This window comes from Biomphalaria glabrata, chromosome 16 (genome assembly GCF_947242115.1).
Source record: "Biomphalaria glabrata chromosome 16, xgBioGlab47.1, whole genome shotgun sequence".
NCBI lineage: Eukaryota > Metazoa > Mollusca > Gastropoda > Planorbidae > Biomphalaria > Biomphalaria glabrata.
Window position 1 is genome coordinate 25,227,002 of NC_074726.1, and position 25,668 is coordinate 25,252,669.

The window sequence follows — 25,668 nt, forward strand, 5'->3', positions numbered from 1 at the left end:
CTATTCTCTCTCACTCCCCTCTCTTTTCACCGTATTTTAATGCTCAAGGAATGTAAAGCGGATCTTGAAACTCAAAAGGTGAACACAGAGCAGATTACTGGGATCAACTTAATTGCGAAATACCCCCGTGGAAGCGAGTAAGATAATGGTTCATATTAATGCAAAGGGTTGTCTAATCTTGTTTTTTTTTTTTTTGTTTGTTTTTTGGTCACCATAATAGAAATTCTTAGATTTGAAACGTGATTACACTAGCTCGTTTTCCTAACATTAGTATTTCTATCTTTTTCTTCTACACTCACCGCAGGGCTGTAGCATTCTTTCTACGCTTCCTGCCACTTACCTTTTGTTCATGGCATTTTTCTTTGCTGAGCTTGAATACATCAACTGCTCTACACGCCTTTTCTTTTGTTTTCTTTGGACTCTCTTCATTGTGTTTTCTTTTTAAACCAGTATTTTTATTTTTATTTTTATAATGTAAATGGGCGGAAGGCGAATGCATGTATCGCCCCTCCCACCTGGTACAACCCTTTGTCATTTTATATTTACTAATGATAAAATTTGAGATTAGAGTAAGTGTGCGACCTAGTATACAAATGGGTTCATATATGAATACGTAGCTTATATAGATATTCAACTAATTTTGTTCACAAACTATGGTTTCTCCATAAAAATAGGACCGCCGACAGATTACCGCCCGATGCTCCGAACGGCGCATTTGTTTTTTTTTTTTTTCGTTGGCCAAAATATTGTGACTAAGACATGTACACTTGTAGCATGTTCGGAAAAAGTAATTACAGCTCCGAATTTACGACAGTGCGTCTACCAAGGGGGCTTACCCTCCACAAACTCAAAAATATAAACTTTTTAAAACTAAAATATGCATATTAAATATTTTTTTAAAGGAAAGTAAGATTAAATTTACAAGAACTCTATTTCTTTTTTTTCTAAAATATAGCATGATTTTAGATATAAATATTTTCATTTATAAGTGGATCGTTATTAAAATTTTCGAAAAATCCTGCCCAGGGGCCTCCACATACGGAAATCCGGCCCTGTCTACAATGCACAGGCATCACGCATATTCATAGGCTGGGGCCAGTGGCGTAGCAAAAGATTTAGGGGCACTGGGGGGGGGGTTAGGGTTAGGGCATTTTGCATTTTGACACTCGACACCATGACATGAGATAATGGCGTTAATGTAAAAAACTAATTTCGGGAACTCATTGGGGGGCCACCCTTAAGTGTGTGTGTGTGGGGGGGGTGAACCCCCCTTTTCCCCTACCAACTTAGCTACGCCACTGGCTGGAGCTGTACGTACCCATACAAAAAAACAAAAACTTGTTACGTTATATGGCGGATTTCAGCTCTCGCTGGTGGTTCTGGAACGTAACAGCCAAGGGATCACTGTACTATGGGACTTCTTCCTTCGTTTCAAGAAATAGTTGTTAGTACTGGAACCCGCGCGTTTAGTTAGACCTACTTTTCTTTATCGGCACATTCTCTCTCTCTCTTTCCCCCCCCCCCCCCCCGCGCGGATTAAAACTACAGTGTGTGTATGTGTGTGAGTTGGTTGGTTGTATTTCAAAGATTCAAACGCGACAGAGCCATGCCACTTGAAGCCCTGTTTTTTTTTACTTCCCCTGCCTGGATCTAGCAAGTTTAAATTTTTGGAGAGTTGTCAACAAGTTCTTCCTTCCGTTACGTAAAGCCGTTTTGCTCCTAATCAACTCTCTGTCGCGTCATTCCAACAACCGACACCCACCCTCCCCCTACTTGATAGCCTGATAACAAAGCAACTGATAGAGACATGTTTTGTAACACCAACCCATATCTTCTATGACTGAAAAATGGTTAAAATTGAATTGGGGTCATAGAAGTCAATTGTAAATGTAATAGTTTAAGGTCTATAATTGTAATGATTGATTCAACTGAATAAGGTTTTAGAAATAAATGTATAAAAGCTTTTGGAATGGTTAACCTTTTTTTCCCCCTTTTCTCTCTCTCTTTCTCTCTCGCTCTTTTCTATAAGCACACTTTCTCTCTATCTTTCTTTTTCTCCTGTCTCTAAAAGCTTTAGCCAGCGATTTCACTAGGGTGAATGGTGGGTCATTAACTCTTAAAACGCGTGTGGTAGAGGAGCCTCTAAACCTCAGAATTGTAACTCCATTTTGTATGCCCTCATTGTAAAACAGCTCAGCACTTTAAGGGCTAAAAATGCGCTTCTAAAAATCGACATTAATTACATGTCCAAAAATATCCAAACATTGGTTTGTCAGCCCGTCACGTGTTGCGTGTTGAATAGCGCGGCAAGCATTGTCCAAAGCTCATGTTCTTTCAGTGTTCAGTGTTGCCTGTCTCGGGTTCGAATTCTGTTAAAGACTTAAAAGTTTTGTTTAAGGAAGACTGGGGATTTTAAAACTTCGGCTGCCTCCGAGTCCACCCAGATCTAATTGGGTACCTGACAGTTGAGGAAAAGTAAAAACGGTTGGTCGTTGTGCTGGCCACATGATACCCTTGTTAACCACAGAAACAGATGACCTTTACATCATCTGTACTACAGATCGCAAGGTCTGAAAGGGGAACTTAACTTATAGGAAACAGGCCTTCGCCATCTTGTTTCCCCTATTGAAACATTATATAAATTGTATGTACGTCACTGCTTATTATGTGACATTTGATTATGCATATTAAAGTGTCTACTATGGCAGTAATTAAAGATGCCCTCCTTCACAGTTGGGGGCTCACTGCGGTCGCATACGTTGCAGTGGCCTAAGGCCGGCCCTGCAAAATAGCGGCGTATGCTACGTCGCCGGTCGACTAGTATTATATATTAAGCATTTAAAACACACATTTAAAAGGTCTTGGTGCATTTTAAACCTAGGTCTAGCTGAAAAAAACAAACAAACACCCACAATAAACAGAAACACAGATATACATCTTCAAATATCCATCATTAAAATAAGGAAACAAAACCTTTTTTTTTGTTTGTAAATATCTGTATCCAAGTGACGACCTGCTAACTATTGTGAAAAGACGAAAGCTTAAAACCTTTGGTCACATTACAAGATCTACGGGGCTCGCAAAGACCTTCCTTCAGGGAACAGTGCCAGGAAAGAGAAGAAGAGGCAGACAGAAAAAGCGATGGGAGGACTACATTAAAGAATGGACATTGATAGAGGTTCTAGACAAGGCAAAAAAAAAAAAAAAGGGAGGAATGGAGAAAGACGGTCGACAAATCTTGCCTGGTGCCCCAACGGTCCAACAGACTAGGGGATAGGTAAAAAAAAAATAAAAACAAAAATCCAAGTGAAAATTGCAAACGGGTCATCAAGTTCTAATTGAGCTGTTTTCAGTCTTAAGACCTTGATTTATGAAGGGTTGTCATTCCCCCTCTCATTCCTCCTCTCATTATGAAATAAATGCCCCAAAAGTCATCAACACGGCATAGCATTAAATAATGGCCTCATATCACAGGTAGCCTACTTTTCGCCTTAAGGCTTTCACTAGTCTACAGTTAAGGTCCCAACGAAAGGCTGAGCTAATCACGCTAGGGGAAATGGGAGCGGAGAGAGATAAAAGAAACCTGTAGGGTGTTAATACTTAGGCAGTGGATGAGTACAGGGAACTGGCTGAACTAGAACTGGAAAGTGTTGGTTGTTCAACTTTACCGTTACCAACACAGTGCTGTACTTTAAAGCTGTTTGTCGTTTGTCTACTTCTAATTATAGTTGCCTTGAGGCTATTTGCAAGTTGTGTCTGTATCAGAGACTGTACAATGTGCAGTTCTTCTCTCTCTCTCTCTCTCTCGTATGTTGTTAATCTACTTCTAATTATAGTTTCCTTGGAGCTATTTGCAACTAGTGTTTATATCAGAAACTTTACAATATGCGGCGCCTTCCCTTATTTCTCTCTCTCTCTCTCTCTTTTCAGAGGTAACTGAACGCGTTACTACCCAAGTACTTTAGCCTATTTAGGTCTATAATGTTGTACTTCCTTTTTTCCCCCTCTTGCTGAACTAACTCTGATGTTTGGTTTCTTTTATCGAGTGTGTGAGTTACAATCAACAGAAGTGTAGGACTCGTTGATGTCAAAGTGTCAATAAAGTCAGATAGTATGAAGTGGCAGACGTTATCACTATAAAGAAGCGATTCTCAAACTGTGGGTCGCGAAACCTCCCCATTGGGGGGTCGAATGAGGAAGTGGTGGCTGAGCGGTAAAGCGCTTGGTCTTCGAACCGAGGTCGCGGGTTCGAATCCTGGTGAACACGGATTTTTTTATTTCGGGATCTTTGGGCTCCTCTGAGTCCACCCAGCTCTAATGGGTACTTGACATTAGTTGGGGAAAGTAAGGCTGTTGGTCTTTGTGCTGGCCACATGACACCCTTGATAACCATAGGGCACAGAAACAGATGACCTTTACATCATCTGCCCTATAGACCGCAAGTTCTGATAGGGTAACTTTACTTTTATATGACTATTTGGCAGGGGTCGCCTAAGACCGTCGGGGATTTTTTGATATTGATTACACACACACATCTTCAATTAGCATAAATATTTTAGCAGATTTACACAAATTCTTTCGTTTTTAAGCCCTTACCTGTTTCAGTGACAATCGTTAACCCCTTTTCAGCTTGCGCCTCTCTCTCTCTCTCTCTCACCACGCTTTAAAAAAAAGTAATACCACTTAACGGACAGAGTAAGCTTTCAATTAGCCAAACTCACCCAAGGATGTGGGCAGTTGTGGAGCAAACCTCAATGGTCTTTGAACGTTTGACACGGGCGTGCTTGCCAGTGACGTCAACACGTGTGAACACCTATTTTATTGTATACTAGTCGACCGGCGGCGTAGCATACGCCGCATTCAGGGCCGGCTTTAGGCCACTGCAACCTATGCCGGTCCTATGCGACCGAGACGGGCCCCGCACTTTCATAGGACCCGTGTATAAATTATTAAACTAAACCATTTTATAACTTATAACAGATTTACGGCGGCTTTCTGTCGATTTACCAGGAGCTCCTTGAAATCTCCTGAAATTGCAAAATATACGAAAAAGTCCTTGAAATATACGGAAATTATTAAAGTCTTTAGAAAACTCATACAAATCTCCTGAAATATATAGACAAAAATAGTCATTTTGGGGTGTCATTCAATATGGAAAACGCCAATGCTACGCGCGATAAAAAAAAAGGCATTATGCAATACCCATACTTGTGGAATCTAGAGAAAGAAGCTTCTCGCGCCTCAAATTAATGAATAATTACTTGAGGTCAACAATTCTAGTATATAGATTGAAGCATTGGGTAATTCTTGCTATTGAGTGTGATCTATGTAGGAAACAGAATTCTTATATTATACTGTATGGCTTCGCTACACGCAAGGCTCGTAAAGTAATTCTGTGCTTAGTAAAGAATGAATAAAATGCAAAGACGAATATATTTTCTAATACAAACACTAAATTTTCATTTATTATCCGTATCCCCACAATACATATATATTTCCCACAGTACGTATATATCCTCACAAAATGAATATATCCCTACAATATGTATATATTCCCCACAATATGTTTATATCCCCACAATATATGTATATATTCCCCACAATATGTTTATATCCCCACAATATATGTATATATTCCCCACAATATTGAGAAAACAACAACTGAATACACCACCAATGCGCCGAAAGAAGGCGATAGTTTTACCCATATAATTTCCACAGAAACTACGGTGGAAAATGTATGTTGGGAAAATGATCATTAATATATCTTTAGATTTTTTAATAAGTTACGTAGTAGGCCCCTATCCGAAGTTCCTTAAATGAGATACAATGGAAAGTTCTGTATATGCAATACAACTGCTGGTCTATAGTGAAAGTTATGCGAAATGCATTGTAGTGGTTCCATTTATAATGTAAGCGATATGCGTTTAAGTGGTTCCATTTATAATGTAAGCGATATGCGTTAAAGTGGTTCCCTTTATAATGTATAATAAAAAAATATTAAGTTGTAATAATTTTTTTGCTGTCAGCCTCTAAGTATTATGGCAGTGGTAGTTCCAATTTCAGACCCTGCGATCTTTAGGGCAGATGATGTAAAGGTCATCTGTTTCTGTTTCCTAGGGTTAACGAGTGTGTCATGTGGTCAGCACAACGACCAACCGTCTTTACCTCATTTAATGTCAGGTACCCATTAGAGCTTTGGGGGGGGGGGGGGAATCAGAGGCGCCCAAGGATTCCGAAATGAGAAATCCAATTCTTTACTTGAATTCGAACTCGGGACCCCCCCCCCCCCGAAGCCAAGCGCCTGACCATTCAGCCACCACGTCATGGCAGTGGTGCCCAGTCTTTTTATCCGGGGGGGGGGGGCGCTATCGATTTCTGATTCCTTCGTCACGGACCACATTGATTGCGATTGTATCGAATCCCGCGGCTTCACTATACACTTTTGGCAAAGCCTGATAGCACCGCGTCACGGGCCTTACAAGAACCGCGGGCCGTAGATTTGTTATCGCTGAATGATTGCACCCAAAGAGAACTATGATGTCGCCACAATTAAGTTCCTTTTTTTTTAAAAAACAAAGCTTATATCAAGTCACTCTGGGTGAATTCTTTTACGATTTTTTTTCTCCGACCTCCCAATGTTAGATCAAGCTTTAAGTTCTCACAACTATTCATTGTCGGTGACAACACATAAATAAATAAATAAAAAAAATAACCAATTAGTTAATCCAGGGATGCTCAACCTAATTCGACCTTCGGTCCATTTTAATTTCCGACACTCGTGTCGCGGGCCACATCAGCAAAAAGGTACAAAAAATAAATTAAGTGAACTTAACCTAAAACAACTTGATAAGAAACCCGTTTGACTAGAACTTACATTAATTAATGGAAAATTTAAAGTTTATCTTTTTTTAAGTGTCATAAAATGGCTTCATTTCTGGCACTTAAAACGTGAGCAACATTGTAGCTAGCTTTACCCCCAACTTATTTTCTTGTCTCTTTTGAATCTTTTATTTGCGTCTCAAACCACGAATGCCGTCATATTTGTTTTACAATGCCGTTCATAAATTGTTTTGTAAACAGGCAGACTTTCTTTACAAAGCAAAATATATTGGCTTATTATCATGTTCTACAAATCCTAGTAGATTCTACATTTAGAGTCCCATTTCATTAACTCATCAATGCACAATTGTTAAAAGTCATGGTTATTATCCATCAGAGAAAAAGTAATTGGGTTGGGAGGGGGGAGGATTTTCTACACTTTGTGTCAACACTTCGGTAGGCCGGATGGAACCATGTCACGGGCCGGTTCTGGCCCGCGGGCCGTATTTTGGGCATCACTGAGTTAATCAATTAGTCCTAATAAATTAATGTTGTTTTATATATAGAAAAGGGAAAGATAGAACTTGCAATATTTAAATATATGGCAGCATTCGGACGGTTGCTTTCTTTAACTCATTATAAATTTGGTTTTTAAAGAATGTAAAAAATGTTCCCTTTTTTTTTGTTATCTAACACTCATTATTTATTTAAAGCAAAATAATCGCCATATTACATGTAAAAAAACGAGGAATAGTTGTTGTTGTTTTTAATATTTTAAAAAACATTTTTCATGGTATATATTAAATGTTATATTAAATAAGTGTATTGTATAGAAAGTTATAAATTGTCGAAGTATTGTATTTAAAGACCGGTCAACTCTATACATGCCTAGTTTATGTAATAGCAGAAATATTTTTATTTTCTGGCTTTAACTTCTTTAGGAGGCGCGGTGGCTGAGCGATAAAGCGCTTGGCTTACGAACCGGGCTCCGGGGTTCGAATCCTGGTGAAGACTGGGATTTATAATTTCGGGATCTTCGGGCGCCCCTGAGTCCACCCAGCTCTAATAGGTACCTGACATTAGTTGGGGAAAAGTAAATGCGGTTGGTCGTTTTTCTGGCCACATGACACCCTCTTTAACCGTAGGCCACAGAAACGGATGACCTTTACATCCTCTGCCCTATAGAACACAAAGTCTGAAAGGGGAACATTACTTTTTAAAAAACTTTTTTCTAGCTAAGAATCCGAACCTTCGTTTCATTTGCGCCATCCCTATAGCTACAGCTTCATTGGCTGTGAAGACGTCTCTTGAGGCCATTTTATTTAGAAGCTTTTTTCTTGTCATCTTTATTTTCACTAGTTATAATTATAGATGATCCTCCGGTTTTACTTTGAGATTCATGCATAAGCCTACCATTAAAGGCAGTTCATATGCTGTTAAGAATAATGTGTGAGATTCACTGTGATTGCAGCGATACTTATAACTATAATTGAAAAAGAAAAAGCTCTTCAAAGAAGAGCATTGCTTCATTCCACGAATATTCCTTGGTTAGGGATATGTATTTATTTTTGGTTTAGCCTTGTTTCTTTTTTTTTTCACTGGCTATGTGATAATTATGCCAGCAGTCCTGTGTGTATGATGACATAAACTATTGAGTGAAGTAGGCTCTTAGCTACAAGTGACACCTCAAAAATATTGTTCATGGTTTTATTTACCCGTGTATATTGCTCTTCTCTCGCTGGTAGCCATTCGTAACAATGCGTCAGATATCTCCCTTGCCTTAACTCTTTCTCTCCGTAATTATTTACCACGTTCTGGTGGAATCAACGTTTTTATCGTCAGTTAGGAGAGAAAGAGTTAAACCGCCATCCTAATCCTTAAGCCTTGTTTTCAAATCGGAACCAATGTTTTTCAGCGACGCTTACGTTGTAATAATTCTCTTATGTGCGGGCATTCTTCCCAGGGTCTAGACTTCACTGTTAAAGAACCATTGTCTTAGACCGCTATTCTAATGTGCAATGATGTAAGGATCCTTGAACTTTGTTTTCAAATCCGACTTAATGGTTGTCAGCGACACTGACGTTGTAAATAATTCTCTTATAGTCGGCCATTCGTCCCAGGGCGCGAGACTTCATGGTTGGATAATCCTTGAACTAAACCGCCATCCTAATATGCAAGGATCCTGAAACTTTGTTTTCAAATGTGACGGTGTGCTGGTGGGAAAAACAAAAAGTAAAGTTCCCCTTTCAGACCTTGTGGTCTAAATGTAAATGTCATCTGTTTCGTGGCCTACGGTTAACAAGGGTGTCATGTGGTCAGAACAACGACCAACCGCTTTTACTTTTCCCCAACTGTCAGGTACCCATTAGAGATGGTTGGACTCAAAGGCGACCGAAGATCCCGAGATTTAAAATCATAGTCTTCACCAGGATTCGAACCCCGGCCCCCGTAAACCAAGCGCTTTACCGCTCAGCCACCGCGCCTCCAGTGGGCACTTATGGTGTAATAATTCTCTTAAGGGCGGCCGCCATTCGACCCAGTGGACGACCCTTGAACTACAAACCGCCAAACGAACATGCAATGATGAAAACATCCTTGAACTTTGTTTTCAACACTTCAATGTTTGTCAATGAACACTGTGTGACAAACACAGTTGTTGAAAGCCATTAAGCCAGCGGTTCAAGTGTTGTCTTATCCAAACCATTCACTAGTGTTTCAAAAAAACACACCATGCCAATTGATGTGAAACTAGAAGAAATGCATGCTCGTAGAGGAATATTAATTTTCAGGACCCGAGCTTGTGGAGGTGTCCACGATTAAAGGATTATTATAAATTTAAGGGAGGCAACTCGTTCGAAGGAGTGCTATAAATTTAAGGGAGACAACTAAACGAACGGAGTCTGAAAAGATGATGATGTTTATTTACAGGTCATTGTGAAAGATATGTCAATTCAAATAAAACATGAAAAATCAACGATATACATCAACTGTCAAATTTCTAGGAAAATCGTTAAAGCCGTTTTCGAGAACCGTGTCCACCCTTTCCCCAGAAGGGTTTTGCCCACTCCGAATGTGCGAGCTGAATAGTGGTATAGTAATAAAAAGCAGTCTTGGTCTTCGGTTCTTCTCGAGCATACATACTTCATTGGTGACGCCTTTGTCGCACATGTTTCGCCACTGCCACAGATCAATCCTTTGTTATCATGTGGGAACGGCTGCCTTCCCCTAACCCCCAGAAATATCTTCCACTTCTCGGAACTACCACGTTCGCCTTCCTGACAACTCCTTACAGCAGCCCGACGTTGTCTTCGCCTTTCTGCTGGGCCTGTTCACTGGCGACGAGCCATTTTTCGCGGTTTTGCTGACGGAGCGGGACAAACGCTTCCCTCCTGCTTTCTTCTAACTCGCACTGCTGGGCGGAAGCTGTCCTATCATGTTCTCACAACACTTGAGTTTCGGCCCGGGGTCAAAACGGTGTGCTGGTGGGCGCCAGTGCAGAAGCAGAATTGCAACAGGATCTTCGACAGAAAGTGTCCATTCATCACTTGACGCTTTTGTGTGTGAGCGTGCCCAGTAGTGGAGATTTTCATGAGAAACTAAACGATGTCAATCACGCCAAACTGAACTTGACCGTTGCCAAACAAAAAAAAAAAAGAGAATTGAGCAATAATTTAACTCATGTTTTGATCTTCTTATAAAATCTGCTGGATTTCAATACGTTTTAAACCATAAAATAAATTTCTAATAGTGGAAAGCGTGGTCAAGAGGCTAAGTACGCACGAGCTTCGCTTGGCTTGGCTACCTATGAGGGGGCTCGAGCTTCGACCCCCGACTCGAATAGAGTTGTGTTTACTGAGCGCCTAAAGGCAGCACAGAAACCCTTTCCCAGATACCCCCCCCCCCCCCCAAACTGATCCACAAATGAGATTGGACCATAGCTCTCTGAGTATGCTATAAGCATGAAAGTAGCGCTATATAAAAGCTATAATTATTAATGGTTCCTACATATTGAAATTAGTTTATGCTAAAAATAGCACACAACTAATCATATACATTAAAAAAAAACCCATGGCTTATTCTGTACACCGGAAACACCAAACGCTTGCTAGTTAGTGTTTCTATATCATCCATGACAATCTCAAATAGTTAACACAAACAGATATACAAACACACACACACACGCACATGCTGCATACGTTTAAGAAGCATCCATGAGCTGAACACACACACACGCGGTTCTATATGTACAGCAGACGTGGCCTAGATGTCAACAAGTTCTAGTAGCTCACTAGAGTCAACTTCCGCGTCGAGCTGGTTTGACTTTTACTCACTCCTAGCTACGCTGTACAAACGGGTCCGGTTTTACGACGGCCGCAAGCCAGATATGCTGCTAGCCCGAAGTGGTGTGCTTGACGTGTCTTTATAAAGACTCCTGTGGTGGACTGTAGGTCATGGGTTTAACCCCACGTCGCCAGGCTCGAGAACACTCGACATCAAGCTATTTAAAGAGCCATTATCATTACCTGGGTCACAGTGTCATAAGCGAAGTAAAAAAATAATTTTGATATGCAAATGGCATGATACCCTCTTGATTAGCAAGAGGGTACTAATGCAATAAGTATCTCTGTTGTGCTTTTGCGGTTTGTGTGTGTGTGTGTGTGTGTGTGCGTTTGCATCCGGTAGAGACGATCTAGATTATTCTAGATAGAAGCAGTGTTGTATGTTAGATCTATGGAAGTGTACCGTATGGTATCTGTTTAGACAGCTAACTTCTCGGAAAACTTTGCTGACGTGCCATTGAGATTCATGGAGGAATTGTATCGGGTGAAAGATTAGGAAAAGGTCGAAGGTTCAACATTCCAGAAAAGACAAGAGACTTGTTTTGTTTTTACCTTTTGCTACAGCTCGTAGTTTGACTACAATACCAAATACTAGCATTGAAAAAAAAAACATTTTGTAGCAAGCAAAATATTAAAAAAAAAAATTATGTAAGAGGAAGAACTCCACATTTACAGCTAGAGTTCTCAATAATATAGTATTTCCTCTTTTCGATATGAAACACAATAATAATTAACTTATTGGTTCATTTTTTTTACAAATTGATTCATGTTTTGTTAGGTACAATAAATGATTGCTTATAATTTCAACTTGATCCGAGAATGGGCGTGGGAGAAAGTGTACAATTATCTTAGGGGACAAAACCCAAATATTTAGTCATATCTATGAATACTGAAGAATTAATTTCCATTGTCGGTATCAAACGTAATTATTAATTACCAGTAATTAATTGACGAATTGGTTAATTTTTTTTTTATTGATTCATGTATTGTCTTTGTCAAAGAATATTTCGTTCAAAGTTTCAGCTTGATCCGAGATTGGGTGTGGGAGAAATAACGTGTCCAAACGTTTGACCAGATAATCAGACAGAGCGAATTGCTGTGAGGCTTATAAAACAATACAGCCAGCAGTGTCGTTTAATAAACAATAAACTTTCACTTTTAGATACTCTATAAAATAAATATAAAATATTACGTACATTGTAAAGCGGTTTCCGATAGGGGGGATAAGTGACTTTTAGTTGAGTCTGTCTCTCCGTTCGTCTGTCAGGTTTAGATCTCAAAAACTAAAAGCATCATTGAAAATTGCACCTTATCCTTTTGCTTGATACATGTAGTTGCAACTGATACTATTGGGGCTATGAAAATGAATCTTTAAAAAAAAATAACGTGCTAATCTTATTTTACATGCGACAATACATTTTTTAAACAATACTTAAAAATAGTGTATTGTATGTATTAAAAATAGCTACCTAAGAAATACAAAGGAATAAAAATGGAAAAAAAAAAGGATTTTGTGTTGGTCGTTACTTTTATATAGAAAACGTTTTGTCATTTGTCAGATTAATACAATAACAAATTGGCTGGGGCTGCGCAGCCACGGGAAAAACTGCATTCCTCATTAATCTTCGATTATTTGTATGTGACGTTGTGATAATTTAGTGAAATGGTGCACTTTCGATAAAAAAAAAAACAAACTATCCTCATGATGTGCACATGTTTAAGATTTAAAAGGCATTTTATAAGGCTATGTGTCTTACAATTTGTTCTCGTCTGTAAAAATACATGCGCTCAAACATTCCATGTGAAATGTTCACAGGAGAGAGATCCATTCTACTCAATGATTTGATTACTAGGTGGAAAAAAAAAAGAGTTCTGTGTCGTTTTGTTTTTGTAAACGGTATCTTCTATGTCCTTTGTGATGGTAAAATCTAAAAAAAACCTGGCACAGAGTTGTTTTTGTTTTTTTTTCATTTTTAAAATCTTTTTAGCCTTAGAGCGCGGTGGCTTAGCGATAAAGCGCTTGGCTTCCGAACCGGGGGTTCGGGTTCGAATCCTGAAGATTTTTTTTTACTTTCGAGCTGTTCTTGAGTCCACCCCAGCTCTAATGGGTACCTGACATTAGTTGGGGAAAAGTAAAGGCGGTTGGTTGTTGTGCTGGCCACATGACACCCTCGTTAACCGTGGGCCATAGAAGCAGATGACCTTTACATCATCTGCCCCATAGATCACTAGGTTTGAATGGGGGCCTTCACTTTGCTTACTTCAGCCCTCTTAGGAATGTTTCTCTCGAACAGTGGTCCGAATGAAGCTTGTTTACTACCAATGACTTTGCTAGCAGCATTTAAGCCAAATTTAATTTTAAGTTAATTATATTTTGGAAAAAAACTATAACGGTCAAACTATAGTTTTCACTCTTTGGCCAATTAGGCAGTTATTTTTTCCCAAAGATATACATAAGCTGTCCAAAGTCTAGGAAAATCGTTAGAGCTGTTTTCGAACTGCCCGTCTCCCCCCCCCCCCCCTCCTCAGCTAATATGAGGTATTGTAATAACTAATGTCGTTTGTTTTTTTTTAGTTAAAATAGCGGTAAACCATTAGTGACAGACGCAATGTCTTCTACTTAATATCGAAGTAGACAGAACTCGAGTTTCTCTCTCTCTTTTTTAACGAGGATGACTAGTACAGTACATGGAAAGTCATGGCACCAATAAGTCAATCGTATTATTAGAACAAAAGTGTGAGAAAAAGTGTCAAAACATACAAAGGGAATTAAATGCATATATTGTGATAGGCCTTGCCCTTGTGGTTGTTGAATCGTGTCTGACTTTGACAGATTACTCTGGAGATGTCTGGGTTTCTTGTGCGGGTGTATTCGATGTAATCAACTAACAAGACCTACACATGGAACATGTAAAAAAGACTAAGTCCAAACCGAAATATAGACTGAAAAGGCCACAGCCGAGTCTCTATCTGTAGTATCAAGTTATCCCTCTGAAGTCCTAATACCAACTGACTATATTTACATGAAGTAATCTATAACCCAACTAAGTCGTGACGTCACTAAATGTTGCGTTCAAAATCTGTCAGCTATGGTGCGTCTCTCTATACAATCTAATAATACTAAGTGTCTCACAATATACATCCACATCTCTCATCAAATACCATTTTATTCGCTTTATTTTATATCAAACAAAATAATTAATCCCCAATATTTAACTTAATTTAACTAACTTTAAAAAAAAAATTGATTCATGTCTTGTCAGGTACAATGAATAATTGTGTTAAGCTTCAACTTGATCCGAGACTGGGAAATGGGAGAAAAGCATGGTCAAACTTTTGACCAGACAGACAAGCAGAGGGAGTTGATATAAGCTTTGTAAAAAAAAAAACAACAAGTAATAGAACATTTTTTTTCATGTTCAAATAATGCAGTCAACTAAAAATGTTTGGGTGATAGGACACGCGACAGTCGTATTATTAGCGTGACGCTCTTTCAACTCAGCCATCCAGCTATACGTCTACTTGGGAAATTTAATAGAAATGATTCATTTTATTTACTTCCAACGTTACCATTGCACCTTCCATCCATGAAGAAATATTTCACCTTCCATCCATGAAGAAAGTGTCAGCTAACAGCTAGGAATTTAAAAAAAAAAACTAGAAAAAACATTAAAAAAATAAATAATTTTAAAAAATACAATCAATACCTCCATTCTAAAACCTTACATAAAATAAATGGCTCAAGCAGGGTATCGAAACCGCCAGCTTCATGTATCAACCACGTTAGCCACTCAGCCAAAGCTACAATTATGTAAATATATGATTATTTATTGGTACTTTTACTATATAGACATCTAGATGTAGATGCGATCTAGATTAGATTTACGTAAAAAAAATTACCAAAGCATAGATAATAATCAATAAAATGAAAGCAACATTTAATTTAATAAATAGCTCATTTGTCGGTACACCACGGCTGACTATGTACTGTTTTTATTTATAGCCAAATTTATACTTATTTCATATTATACTTAGAAAAATTATAAGTCAAATTAGAGTTTTCCCCGTGTGGCCAACAAGCTAGAAATTCTTTTCTCGGCGATATACATTGTAATGAAATAACAAATAATAGAAAACCACGATATTGGCTTTATTCAACAAGATTAGGCGACAGTAAACAGTGAACGAATAGAAACACGTCTCACATTGTTGAAGTACTATAAACACACACACACTAGACATGACCTTCTGACACGCTAGACACACGCAGAAAATAAACAACTCAGTTACACTACATACATAAGCTGTTAAATTTCTAGGAAAATCTTTAGAGCCGTTTTTGAGATTCGTGTCAAGGTGCCACGTTCCACTTTCCACCCCCCCCCCCCGGTCCAACCTCCACGAAGTTGTGACCTGAATAGAGGTATTATAAAAAAAATATTCTTGGAGAGTACCGATTCTTTTGTGTTCCACAACACCATCTTACCAATGCCGTTCACAAATCCCTTCATAAAAACAAGATGTGTCTAATCCTAACACTGGCCGGTCTAAAACATTTGCTTCTAGTTTTTGGTGACAGTGTTCTCGTTTCTGTTTGTGCTTCCAGCTGAAGAAGCGGACATCTCTGAAGTGGTCGCGTCCATCAAACAGACTTTGGACACTGGCTTGAGGCAGTCCAGCAAGCAGGTCCGGCAAGCCGCTCTTCACAAGCTCCAGAGGAACAAAGAGCTCAAAGTCAAGTGCGAGTATGGAGGGGAAAAAAGGTACTTTGGCATGGACATTTGTTTTTTAGTTTCAGAATTATCTAGAAGTTATCGAACACGGAATTTCTTAGTGTGGCTGACCCATTCATTTCAATACAACATAGGCTTTTACCCGATGATTAAAGTAAAGTAAACAATAAAGTAAAGTTCCCTTTTCTGACCTTGCGATCTATGGGGCAGATGATGTAAAGGTCATCTGTTTCTATGGCCCACGGTTATCGAGGGTGTCATAAGGCCAGCACAACGACCAACCGCCTTTACTTTTACCCATCTAATGTGCGGGGTAACCATTAGAGCTGGGTGAACTCAGAGGCGCCCAAAAGATCCCGAAATTAAAAACTCCAGTCTTCATCAGGATTTGAACCTGGTACCCCGGGCTCGGAAGCCAAGCGCTTTACCGCTCAGCCACCGCGCATCCATCCCATGATTAGTTGTGTATAAATTGTGGGAAGTAACATTTGACTGTCTTCTTTGACCTACGGCACCATAACTGAAGCGGGACGAGGTAGTTAAAAGCGCTTGGCTTCCGAACAATGGTGTTCGAATCCCGGTGAAGACTTTTAGGACGCCCCAGATCCACTGCACTTGTTGCTCGTCTTACTTTGGGGAAGTAAGAGCAGTTGACCGTTTTGCAGACCACATAATACCCTCGTTCACCATCAGCATTAGAAACATAAGAGCTTTAAATTATCTTCCCCCATAGATCGCAAGGTCTGAAAGGAGCACCTTAACTTACCCTAATTAAACCGAACTAAATTGCATTTTCGAATCCATCTTAAAATGGTCTTGTGTCTTCACTATATACGATCAGTTCCGTGTTTGGGTACTAAGTATTAAAATCCCTATTCCCATTCACCTTTACCTTTAATTTACCCTAATTAAAACGCAGCTGAATTGCGTTAACGAATCCATCTTAAAATGGTCTTACGTCTTCACTATATACGATCAGTTCCGTGCTGGGGTACTAAGTATTCAAATCCCTATTCCCTGACAAGGTTTGACTAGATTGTCACTAGATGAACCTTGCTGTCGTGTCCGTAAGACTTCGATAGTCTTCAAAGAAAAATAAAATTTCCATCAGATGGCTGTGAAGATTGTAGACTAGATGTATCTCTTCCTCCCTCTTCACGCCACTCGCGCTTCAACCTTTTGATGTACTTTGTATTTGTCTTCACGTTCTCTGCCTGTTTCTGTGCAACGCATGACAGACTTCAGCAGAGCCTTATCCCGTGAACATATTTCCATTTGCTGTCTGGGAGCATTAAATCATTCTATCGGTGGGGACGTTTTTATCCTGTGACTGATAACGTCTGTGAAGATGTGCTATCTCCAAGTGGCAACCATTTTTAAAGCTAGAAAGATATATATTTCCCAAGAGCTTTGAGTCAAGAACAACAAAATAGCAAAATAAAACAGAACGCAAAGCTAACACTCTTATTATGTAACCATATTTTCTAAGCTAAAAGGCTGACAAGGTTAAGGTGGCAGGTAACTATGTTGAAACTCGATAGGATCCAGAACGTTCCTGAATTCACTGACCTATCGGAAATGAGAAGGCTGACACACTTGCCAAGTGTGGGAGAACAAACTCAAAATTAAACATTGCATTCAATCCATAAGAAATGAAGAAACTAATAGTGAATAGAATAAATGAGAAATGGACAAGCGCTCATCCGAATCACAAGAAAGATGACGCCTACTATAAGCTATCCCGACAAGATCAACGTCTAATCTTTCACCTCAGAACCGGACTAAACATAATGAGACAACATATTTTCCGGAAGCTCTAAATTGAAACCAGTAAAGTCTGCCCATGTGGAGTGTCACCCGAGAATGCTGACCATGCCTTTCAAAACTGCATTCTTTACCAAAAGCTCCGAACAAGACACTGGCCCCAAAACATCCCTATAGAAAGAAAACTACATGGAGAGCTCCCTGATTTTAAAACCACTGCGCAGTTTATCTCCTATATTGGTCTAGTCATCCGAACGCTCCAACATAATAATGAAGAAGACTGACCTATCAAAGATAAATACTACTGTTGACGATAAACATATATAATGCTGTATTGGGTGAAGATTGTATGGCGTCAGAACACCCTCGATATTTGAAAAAAAAAAAAAGTCAACTCAACTTCGCCCGCCAAAAAAAATTTCAAGTTTCAAAGGGCAACTATCATACTAGTCAATAAACTTCAGTTTCTATGGTGGCCGAGCGGCTGCCAGTAATAATCGCCTAGAGTCAGAATATTATTGAAGATCCAATTTTCACTTCTGGTTGGGCGAAACTAAGTCTATACACATTTTTTGTTGTTCAACAGTCTTGTAATGTGAAGTATTCGGGTCCCTAAATCCTACTGTGTCGTGTTATTATTACGACGCTAAACAGAGAAACTTGCTTTTCGTAAGGTCTTTTAAGATAACTCTCAGCTGCCTGCAGGTATCTTAAAGGTCTTTTCTTTTTCCCTCAGGGTACTTTCAGTGTCTAGACCTGTCAAGTATGGAGACTTGGTGGGGAAACTGCAGGACATGTACCAGATACAGTTGAATCTGTTTTACACACAAAGTAGTGGTGAGGTGAGTAGTGCTTGTTTCTACAATGTAAGACATGCATTCGTTCACAACTCATTTACACCATCTAATCATTCCAATGTATTTATTCATACGCTTAAAAACACTTATTCTCGTACTGCAAGATATGTGTTACAGCTTCTATTCTATCTAATAATAATAATAATAATAAGGCTTGTCTTCAAGTCCAAAGATTAGTGAGGAATGCAGTATTTCCAGTGGCTACGCAGCCCCAGCTGTGACCTATAAATTTTGCCACAGCCAGGGCAAGCAAAACCATTGTCCGTCGGTTGTCGATTTAAATTTTCTTTTCGCCTTCTGCGTCAGTCCTCGGCAGCGGATTTTCCTTTGATCTCAAATGTGTATCCCGCGGCCTTCCATCTTATACACACTTCCATCTTATACACACTTCCATCTTAGACACACTTCCATCTTAGACACACTTCCATCTTATACACACTTCCATCTTATACACACTTCCATCTTATACACACTTTCATCTTATACACACTTCCAACGCAGCATGTCGTCGGAACTCATTGATTCAAGGTATTCCTTCATTCTTTAAAGCGCTCATTCATCCACTCTGAGAGCTTCCATTATTACTCACTCTGAGGTTGGCATTCGTACATTGTATTTTGATTTGGTACAAGTAAATGAAGGACATAGTTCATTGCAGTTTTAAGGCACTCGCTCATTGTTTGTCATCCAATGTACGGCCTTACAAAGATGTCCACTCAGATCCTCCAGGAGTTTGTCATCCAATGTACGGCCTTACAAAGATGTCCACTCAGACCCTCCAGGAGTTTGTCATCCAATGTACGGCCTTACAAAGATGTCCACTCAGATCCTCCAGGAGTTTGTCATCCAATGTACGGCCTTACAAAGATGTCCACTCAGACCCTCCAGGAGTTTGTCATCCAATGTACGGCCTTACAAAGATGTCCACTCAGACCCTCCAGGAGTTTGTCATCCAATGTACGGCCTTACAAAGATGTCCACTCAGATCCTCCAGGAGTTTGTCATCCAATGTACGGCCTTACAAAGATGTCCACTCAGATCCTCCAGGAGTTTGTCATCCAATGTACGGCCTTACAAAGATGTCCACTCAGACCCTCCAGGAGTTTGTCATCCAATGTACGGCCTTACAAAAATGTCCACTCAGACCCTCCAGGAGTTTGTCATCCAATGTACGGCCTTACAAAAATGTCCACTCAGACCCTCCAGGAGTTTGTCATCCAATGTACGGCCTTACAAAGATGTCCACTCAGACCCTCCAGGAGTTTGTCATCCAATGTACGGCCTTACAAAGATGTCCACTCAGACCCTCCAGGAGTTTGTCATCCAATGTACGGCCTTACAAAGATGTCCACTCAGACCCTCCAGGAGTTTGTCATCCAATGTACGGCCTTACAAAGATGTCCACTCAGATCCTCCAGGAGTTTGTCATCCAATGTACGGCCTTACAAAGATGTCCACTCAGACCCTCCAGGAGTTTGTCATCCAATGTACGGCCTTACAAAGATGTCCACTCAGATCCTCCAGGAGTTTGTCATCCAATGTACGGCCTTACAAAGATGTCCACTCAGACCCTCCAGGAGTTTGTCATCCAATGTACGGCCTTACAAAGATGTCCACTCAGACCCTCCAGGAGTTTGTCATCCAATGTACGGCCTTACAAAGATGTCCACTCAGATCCTCCAGGAGTTTGTCATCCAATGTACGGCCTTACAAAGATGTCCACTCAGATCCTCCAGGAGTTTGTCATCCAATGTACGGCCTTACAAAGATGTCCACTCAGACCCTCCAGGAGTTTGTCATCCAATGTACGGCCTTACAAAAATGTCCACTCAGACCCTCCAGGAGTTTGTCATCCAATGTACGGCCTTACAAAAATGTTCACTCAGACCCTCCATGAGTTTGTCATCCAATGTACGGCCTTACAAAGATGTCCACTCAGACCCTCCAGGAGTTTGTCATCCAATGTACGGCCTTACAAAGATGTCCACTCAGACCCTCCAGGAGTTTGTCATCCAATGTACGGCCTTACAAAGATGTCCACTCAGACCCTCCAGGAGTTTGTCATCCAATGTACGGCCTTACAAAGATGTCCACTCAGACCCTCCAGGAGTTTGTCATCCAATGTACGGCCTTACAAAAATGTCCACTCAGACCCTCCAGGAGTTTGTCATCCAATGTACGGCCTTACAAAGATGTCCACTCAGACCCTCCAGGAGTTTGTCATCCAATGTACGGCCTTACAAAGATGTCCACTCAGATCCTCCAGGCTGAAATCTTGCATCTTATATAAGTTCATTCCATCACTATCGGTATGAAATCGATCCATGTGCATGTCAAAGATATTCAAACCAGCATTGCCAGCAGTACGGCGTGCACTCATTAGTTACCCATTTGATCACACATTCAACGAGTCGTTGTCAACTGTTTTTCTTTCTGATATCTAGATCTACATCCCGTTGAAGTCTCAGGGAGACCTTGAAACTGCCGTCCAGTTAGTGGACCAGAATGCCCACACCACCAGTCTACGCTTGTATCTTACTCCGGTGTCGCCACTGTCCGAGACCAGCAGTCACTACCACACAGCTTCAACAGCAGTTGTAAGTACCTTGTTCTTAATCACTGCATCCCTGTGGCCTCGCATATTAAGACCAGTGGTTCCCCCAATTTTTTTTTAACGGAACACTTAGCACATTCTGAGTATTTAGCGGAACACTTTGCTTATATTTTTTTAAGAGAGATTAATTAACGTGATGGCCTACTAGTTAATTATTTCAGTAGTAGTTCGTGCAACACCTAATCAGACCTCGCGGAACATTAGGGTTCTGCGGAACACAGTTTGGGAAACACTGCTTTATACGATTATATCTTGAAACGTTATGGCGAGAATGTGTATGATTAAATCCTGGGCGGATGTGGGAATACTGGGCTGTAGATTTAAATAGTGAGAATATGAGCTCATTGTCATCAAGGGATAGGTGGCTCCCTTCTTTGGCATGCGCGTATTGTCATCAAGGGATAGATTCCCCCTCCCCCTCTTTTTTTTTTAGCAAGGAAGTATTCCGTAATCATATCTCCCTGCACAGATTGATTGACTTCCTTCATTAAGTCAAAAGTAGATAAATGGGTTATACTGATTGGCCATATACTGGGATCCACGGAACTCGCAAAGACTTTCCTGCACGACACAGTACCAGGGAAAAGAAGGAGAAGGCAGGTGAAAGAAGCGTTGGGAGGATAACATCATTGAATGGACCGGCTTGTGTACGGAAGAGACTCTAATCTTGGCAAAGGACAGAATAATGGAGAGAGACTGTCGACAGATCCTGTGTGGTGCCCCAGCGGTAAAGCCAAGGGACAGGTGAAGGGGTCAATCCCACGCTTCCCACTCACACACGTTTTCCTAAGTTCTCGAGTAAGACGAAAACTAAACACAGTAAAAACGTGTGCTATATTATTGTGGCTGAGGATCCACCTCTTCGTTCACCTCTTTGCGTGTTATAATTGAATACAGTCTCATGCTGTTATCGCTTTCAACAGATATCGTGGTTTGTTTTACTGAGCCTACCGTTACTACCTCATCTTAAGTTAAAAAAACCCAGTTTATACGATTTGTGTCTCTGGAAAAAAAAAAAAAAACTGATTCCTTTTTCTTTTGAGTGTTGTGCGCCTTAGATATACTCTGGTATAGCGGACCTTATGAATCATATTGTACAAAACAAAACTGTTATCTCAGCTAGGCACATTATACCAAAATCTAGGGTAAAGTATCTAGCGGTGGAAGCGGGGCTTAACATTCCTGGAAAATCCCTGTTCTGATTGAGAAGTTACCTCGAGAGTGAAACTGAAATGGTCATTGCAAGGAACGGTGTATGCGGTTGATTATCACCTGAGTGCAGTGGCGTCACTAAGGTGGTGCAAGGGGCGCGGATCGCACCGAGTGACACCGATATGGAGATAACACCAGGGTGGAGGTTTATTCATTTATTGGCAATAACAATTTAAAGTATCGGCATTAAGGTTCTGAACATGTAAAAACGTTAGCTTAAAGGTTTATTTTCGGAGGGCGGGGGGGGGGGGGGATATCTTGATACCATTGAGTAACCGCACCGTGTGACACTATCACTAGCGACGCCTCTGCCAATGTCAAGTGTTGGGCTCTTTGGGAACACATTTTAGTTCGTATATACGCATCCAAGAGCATAATTCATTGTTATGACAATAGATTCACTCGTGAAGCCGTGACCGTTTGTGTGGTTAGAGATAGTGAAATCGAATTAGTCTTTTCCAGGAAAATACTTAGTTTATTTGTGTGCAAATCGTATTTGTGATACGTGAAAATGATTTTATCATGTTTATGGTTTATCAACTTGAGCGATTGTTACTCCGAGTCACCAGCTCTCTGACATTTTTTTTTGTGATGCGAATTTGCTTTACTGATTTCCCACGTGTACATAATATCCATCAAATGGTGACATAGAAAACGAAAGTAAAAGAAATTCTAAAAAATAATACAAGATAACGAAGGGAGTTTGTGTTTTCATATAAACTCCAAGACGGCACAGGATTGTATGGGGAGTATTTCTTATGTAATTTGATATTTTCGAGCGCGACTATTGTGAGGGGGTTATTTCTATAGTACTTTTGGATTTTGGGATAAAAGATTGACTAGTGACTTTCTATAGTGTATTTGTAAATATCAAGAACTTATGCTATCTTTTGATTAACAAAACATAACAAGAAACTGTATGTGTGTAAGCTAGAAATTGTGCTTTACAAACAGTCCATCTTAGTTATACCTACCTCCATTCAGGTTAAAATGTGATTACTAGCAATCATGTCCATTAACTTCAGGAATCATAATACTGCATCTTGTCGTACATGTCGTCTGCCTGAATGCGGTCAGCCTGGAAATTGTAGGGAGTTGGACATAAGGACAGACGGATTTTACATTACATATATTGCGTGTTTTTTTTTTTGGTATTCTTTGAAAGACCCCTGGTGTGATGATGCAAGGTTTTGTAGCAATGTTTTTATTTATGTGCATAAAATATGCATACTTTGTTGGTTTAACAAAAAAAAATTTTAAAAATTAAAAAATCCACATTTTTGGAAGGCAATGTGTACTACTGCACCAAAGAAAACATATTTTTTTTAAAAACATTTATTTGACAAAACATAAAATATATACATATTAAATCTTTATAGTTCAGAATTTAAAACTTAAAAAAAAACACGAGTTTAATTAAGTTCCTTTTGTATTGTTTCTTCTAGATTACTATGCAGGAATAAACTATACGATTTTTCTGTCTTGTTTAAAAATGGTATGAGTTAATTAAAAAAAAACAACTTGGTTTCCAAATTTGATTTTAAAGATAAAAGGGCTTATTTTCAAATTATCTTAAGTCTGTGTAGCTAGAGTACGTTACACGCTGTGATGAAATCAGTTGCGGTTTTAATCTCTCAGATCAAAACCTGAAAGACATACTGATGGACAGACACCACAAAAACAATAGTGGATATTCTCTTTACAAAAAATAGAACGCATATTCAAAATGACTATTTATATAAAAAAGGGGGGTGTGAGGAGGCGATGAAAAGTAGTTCCAATTTAAAAAAAAAGAATAAATGATGAGGACTATTGTTTCGGTACTTATAGAGAGAGTAAATCAATCAAGTATTTTCTTTTGCTTCTTCTCGTCCTGTCTCAGTGTGACCGTGGCCTTGTGGGCAGAAAACAAAATAACAAAAGTAACCCCCCCAAAAAAGGAACCTTTTTGTTCATGTTGTAGGTGTTCGTTGTTCGTTTCGTAGAACTGTGTCTTTTACGGAGCTCTATGTTGCTTGCCATCAAGCGTTCTGGGCGGTTAGATCTGGAGAGGAAAGAGAAGACCCTATATCACCGGCTCTTGTCTATCAACGTCGGGCCGAGACCTATATAAAGTCTGCGATGAAAAAAAAAAACAAACAACAACGTACAGGTTCTCGGTAGCAGACGATATGACGTTTTTTTCCTTCTCCGTTCTTTTGACCTCCCAACCCATCACATCACACGTCTGGTTCGTATGCAGGTTCCCTACATATTTTTTTTTTCTGGACGACCATTAATGTCAGGGGTAATCTGCGAGACGCTCATAGCGTCGATTCGGTTAAACTGCGAACCGTTCCACTAACCACTGTCTCTTGGCATTTGTGCTCAATGTACAGAGGTGGCAGCCTTTTGAGTAAGAAGGGAGAAATAATTAGAAGTCTGGTTTTTTTGTGTTGTTTTTTTTTATTACCTCCGTTACACGGGAGAAGGTGGTGAAGAACTGATCTTGGGATTTGTATATTAGGATAAATAATTATCTCTACACCAATGGCATGTGTGGCTCCGAAGCCAGAACCGCTTGGCTACGGCGCGAGGGGGGGGGGGCGAGTTCGAATTCCGTCTCGAGCAGAATTGTGTTCGCTGAGCGCCTAAAGGCAGCAAGGAAACCTTCTCCCTAAAGCCCCCTTTCCCCAATGATCTTCAAAAGATATTGGACCATAAAAGCACTGAGCATGGAGTTAATATACAGGAGTTAATATAAGCTTTGTCAAAATAAATAAACAAGGAATTGTCTTCGATTCCGAAGTGTTTAAACTTTTAAACCCAGTTGCGATCTGCCTTGTTTGCTACATCTGATTCTTACTGAGGTATACATTTGGCCTAAAGACTGGTTTTGGTCTGCACAATCCATATTCCTCTATAATAAACAAGAAAAACATTTTAAAAATACTTTTAAAAAAAAATGCTTAATATTAAGTGTAATTGTATCAATTAGTTTGGATCAGTCGTGTCATTATATGTATGATTGACCTAGACATAATAAATATGTGCGATTAGAAATATGTTTATCAATTGGTTTTGTTTAGCTTTAAGCTTTCTCAATACGCTATGATCCTATCACTTGTCTAGACCAGTTGTGAAAGGTGGAGGGAAGAAAGTCGTATCTTGGTGAATGTTTACATGATCGTTTTTTAAATGCATAAAAAAAATGTTCACTCAGGGCTCAAGATTCCTCAAGGGGACTAATAAACGTATACCACTACAGCTTTCAAGTACGATTTCTTTCCATTGTTCAAGATACCAAACAAAATAATTACCAATAGTTATTTAACCAATTTTCTTAA

At 39.7% G+C, this 25,668-nt stretch overlaps 1 protein-coding gene across 1 annotated transcript in view; it reads left to right on the plus strand.

Annotated features, from left to right (window-relative positions):
• The window catches only part of LOC106060316 (mitogen-activated protein kinase kinase kinase 2-like), a 77,473-nt gene that overhangs the window by 21,082 nt on the left and 30,723 nt on the right, over window positions 1-25,668 (plus strand). Inside the window, exons 3-5 of the mRNA XM_056014469.1 lie at window positions 15,769-15,925; window positions 18,396-18,501; window positions 20,961-21,113. Of these exons, the coding sequence (XP_055870444.1) occupies window positions 15,769-15,925; window positions 18,396-18,501; window positions 20,961-21,113 (416 nt within the window). The remainder of the gene's footprint in view (window positions 1-15,768; window positions 15,926-18,395; window positions 18,502-20,960; window positions 21,114-25,668) is intronic.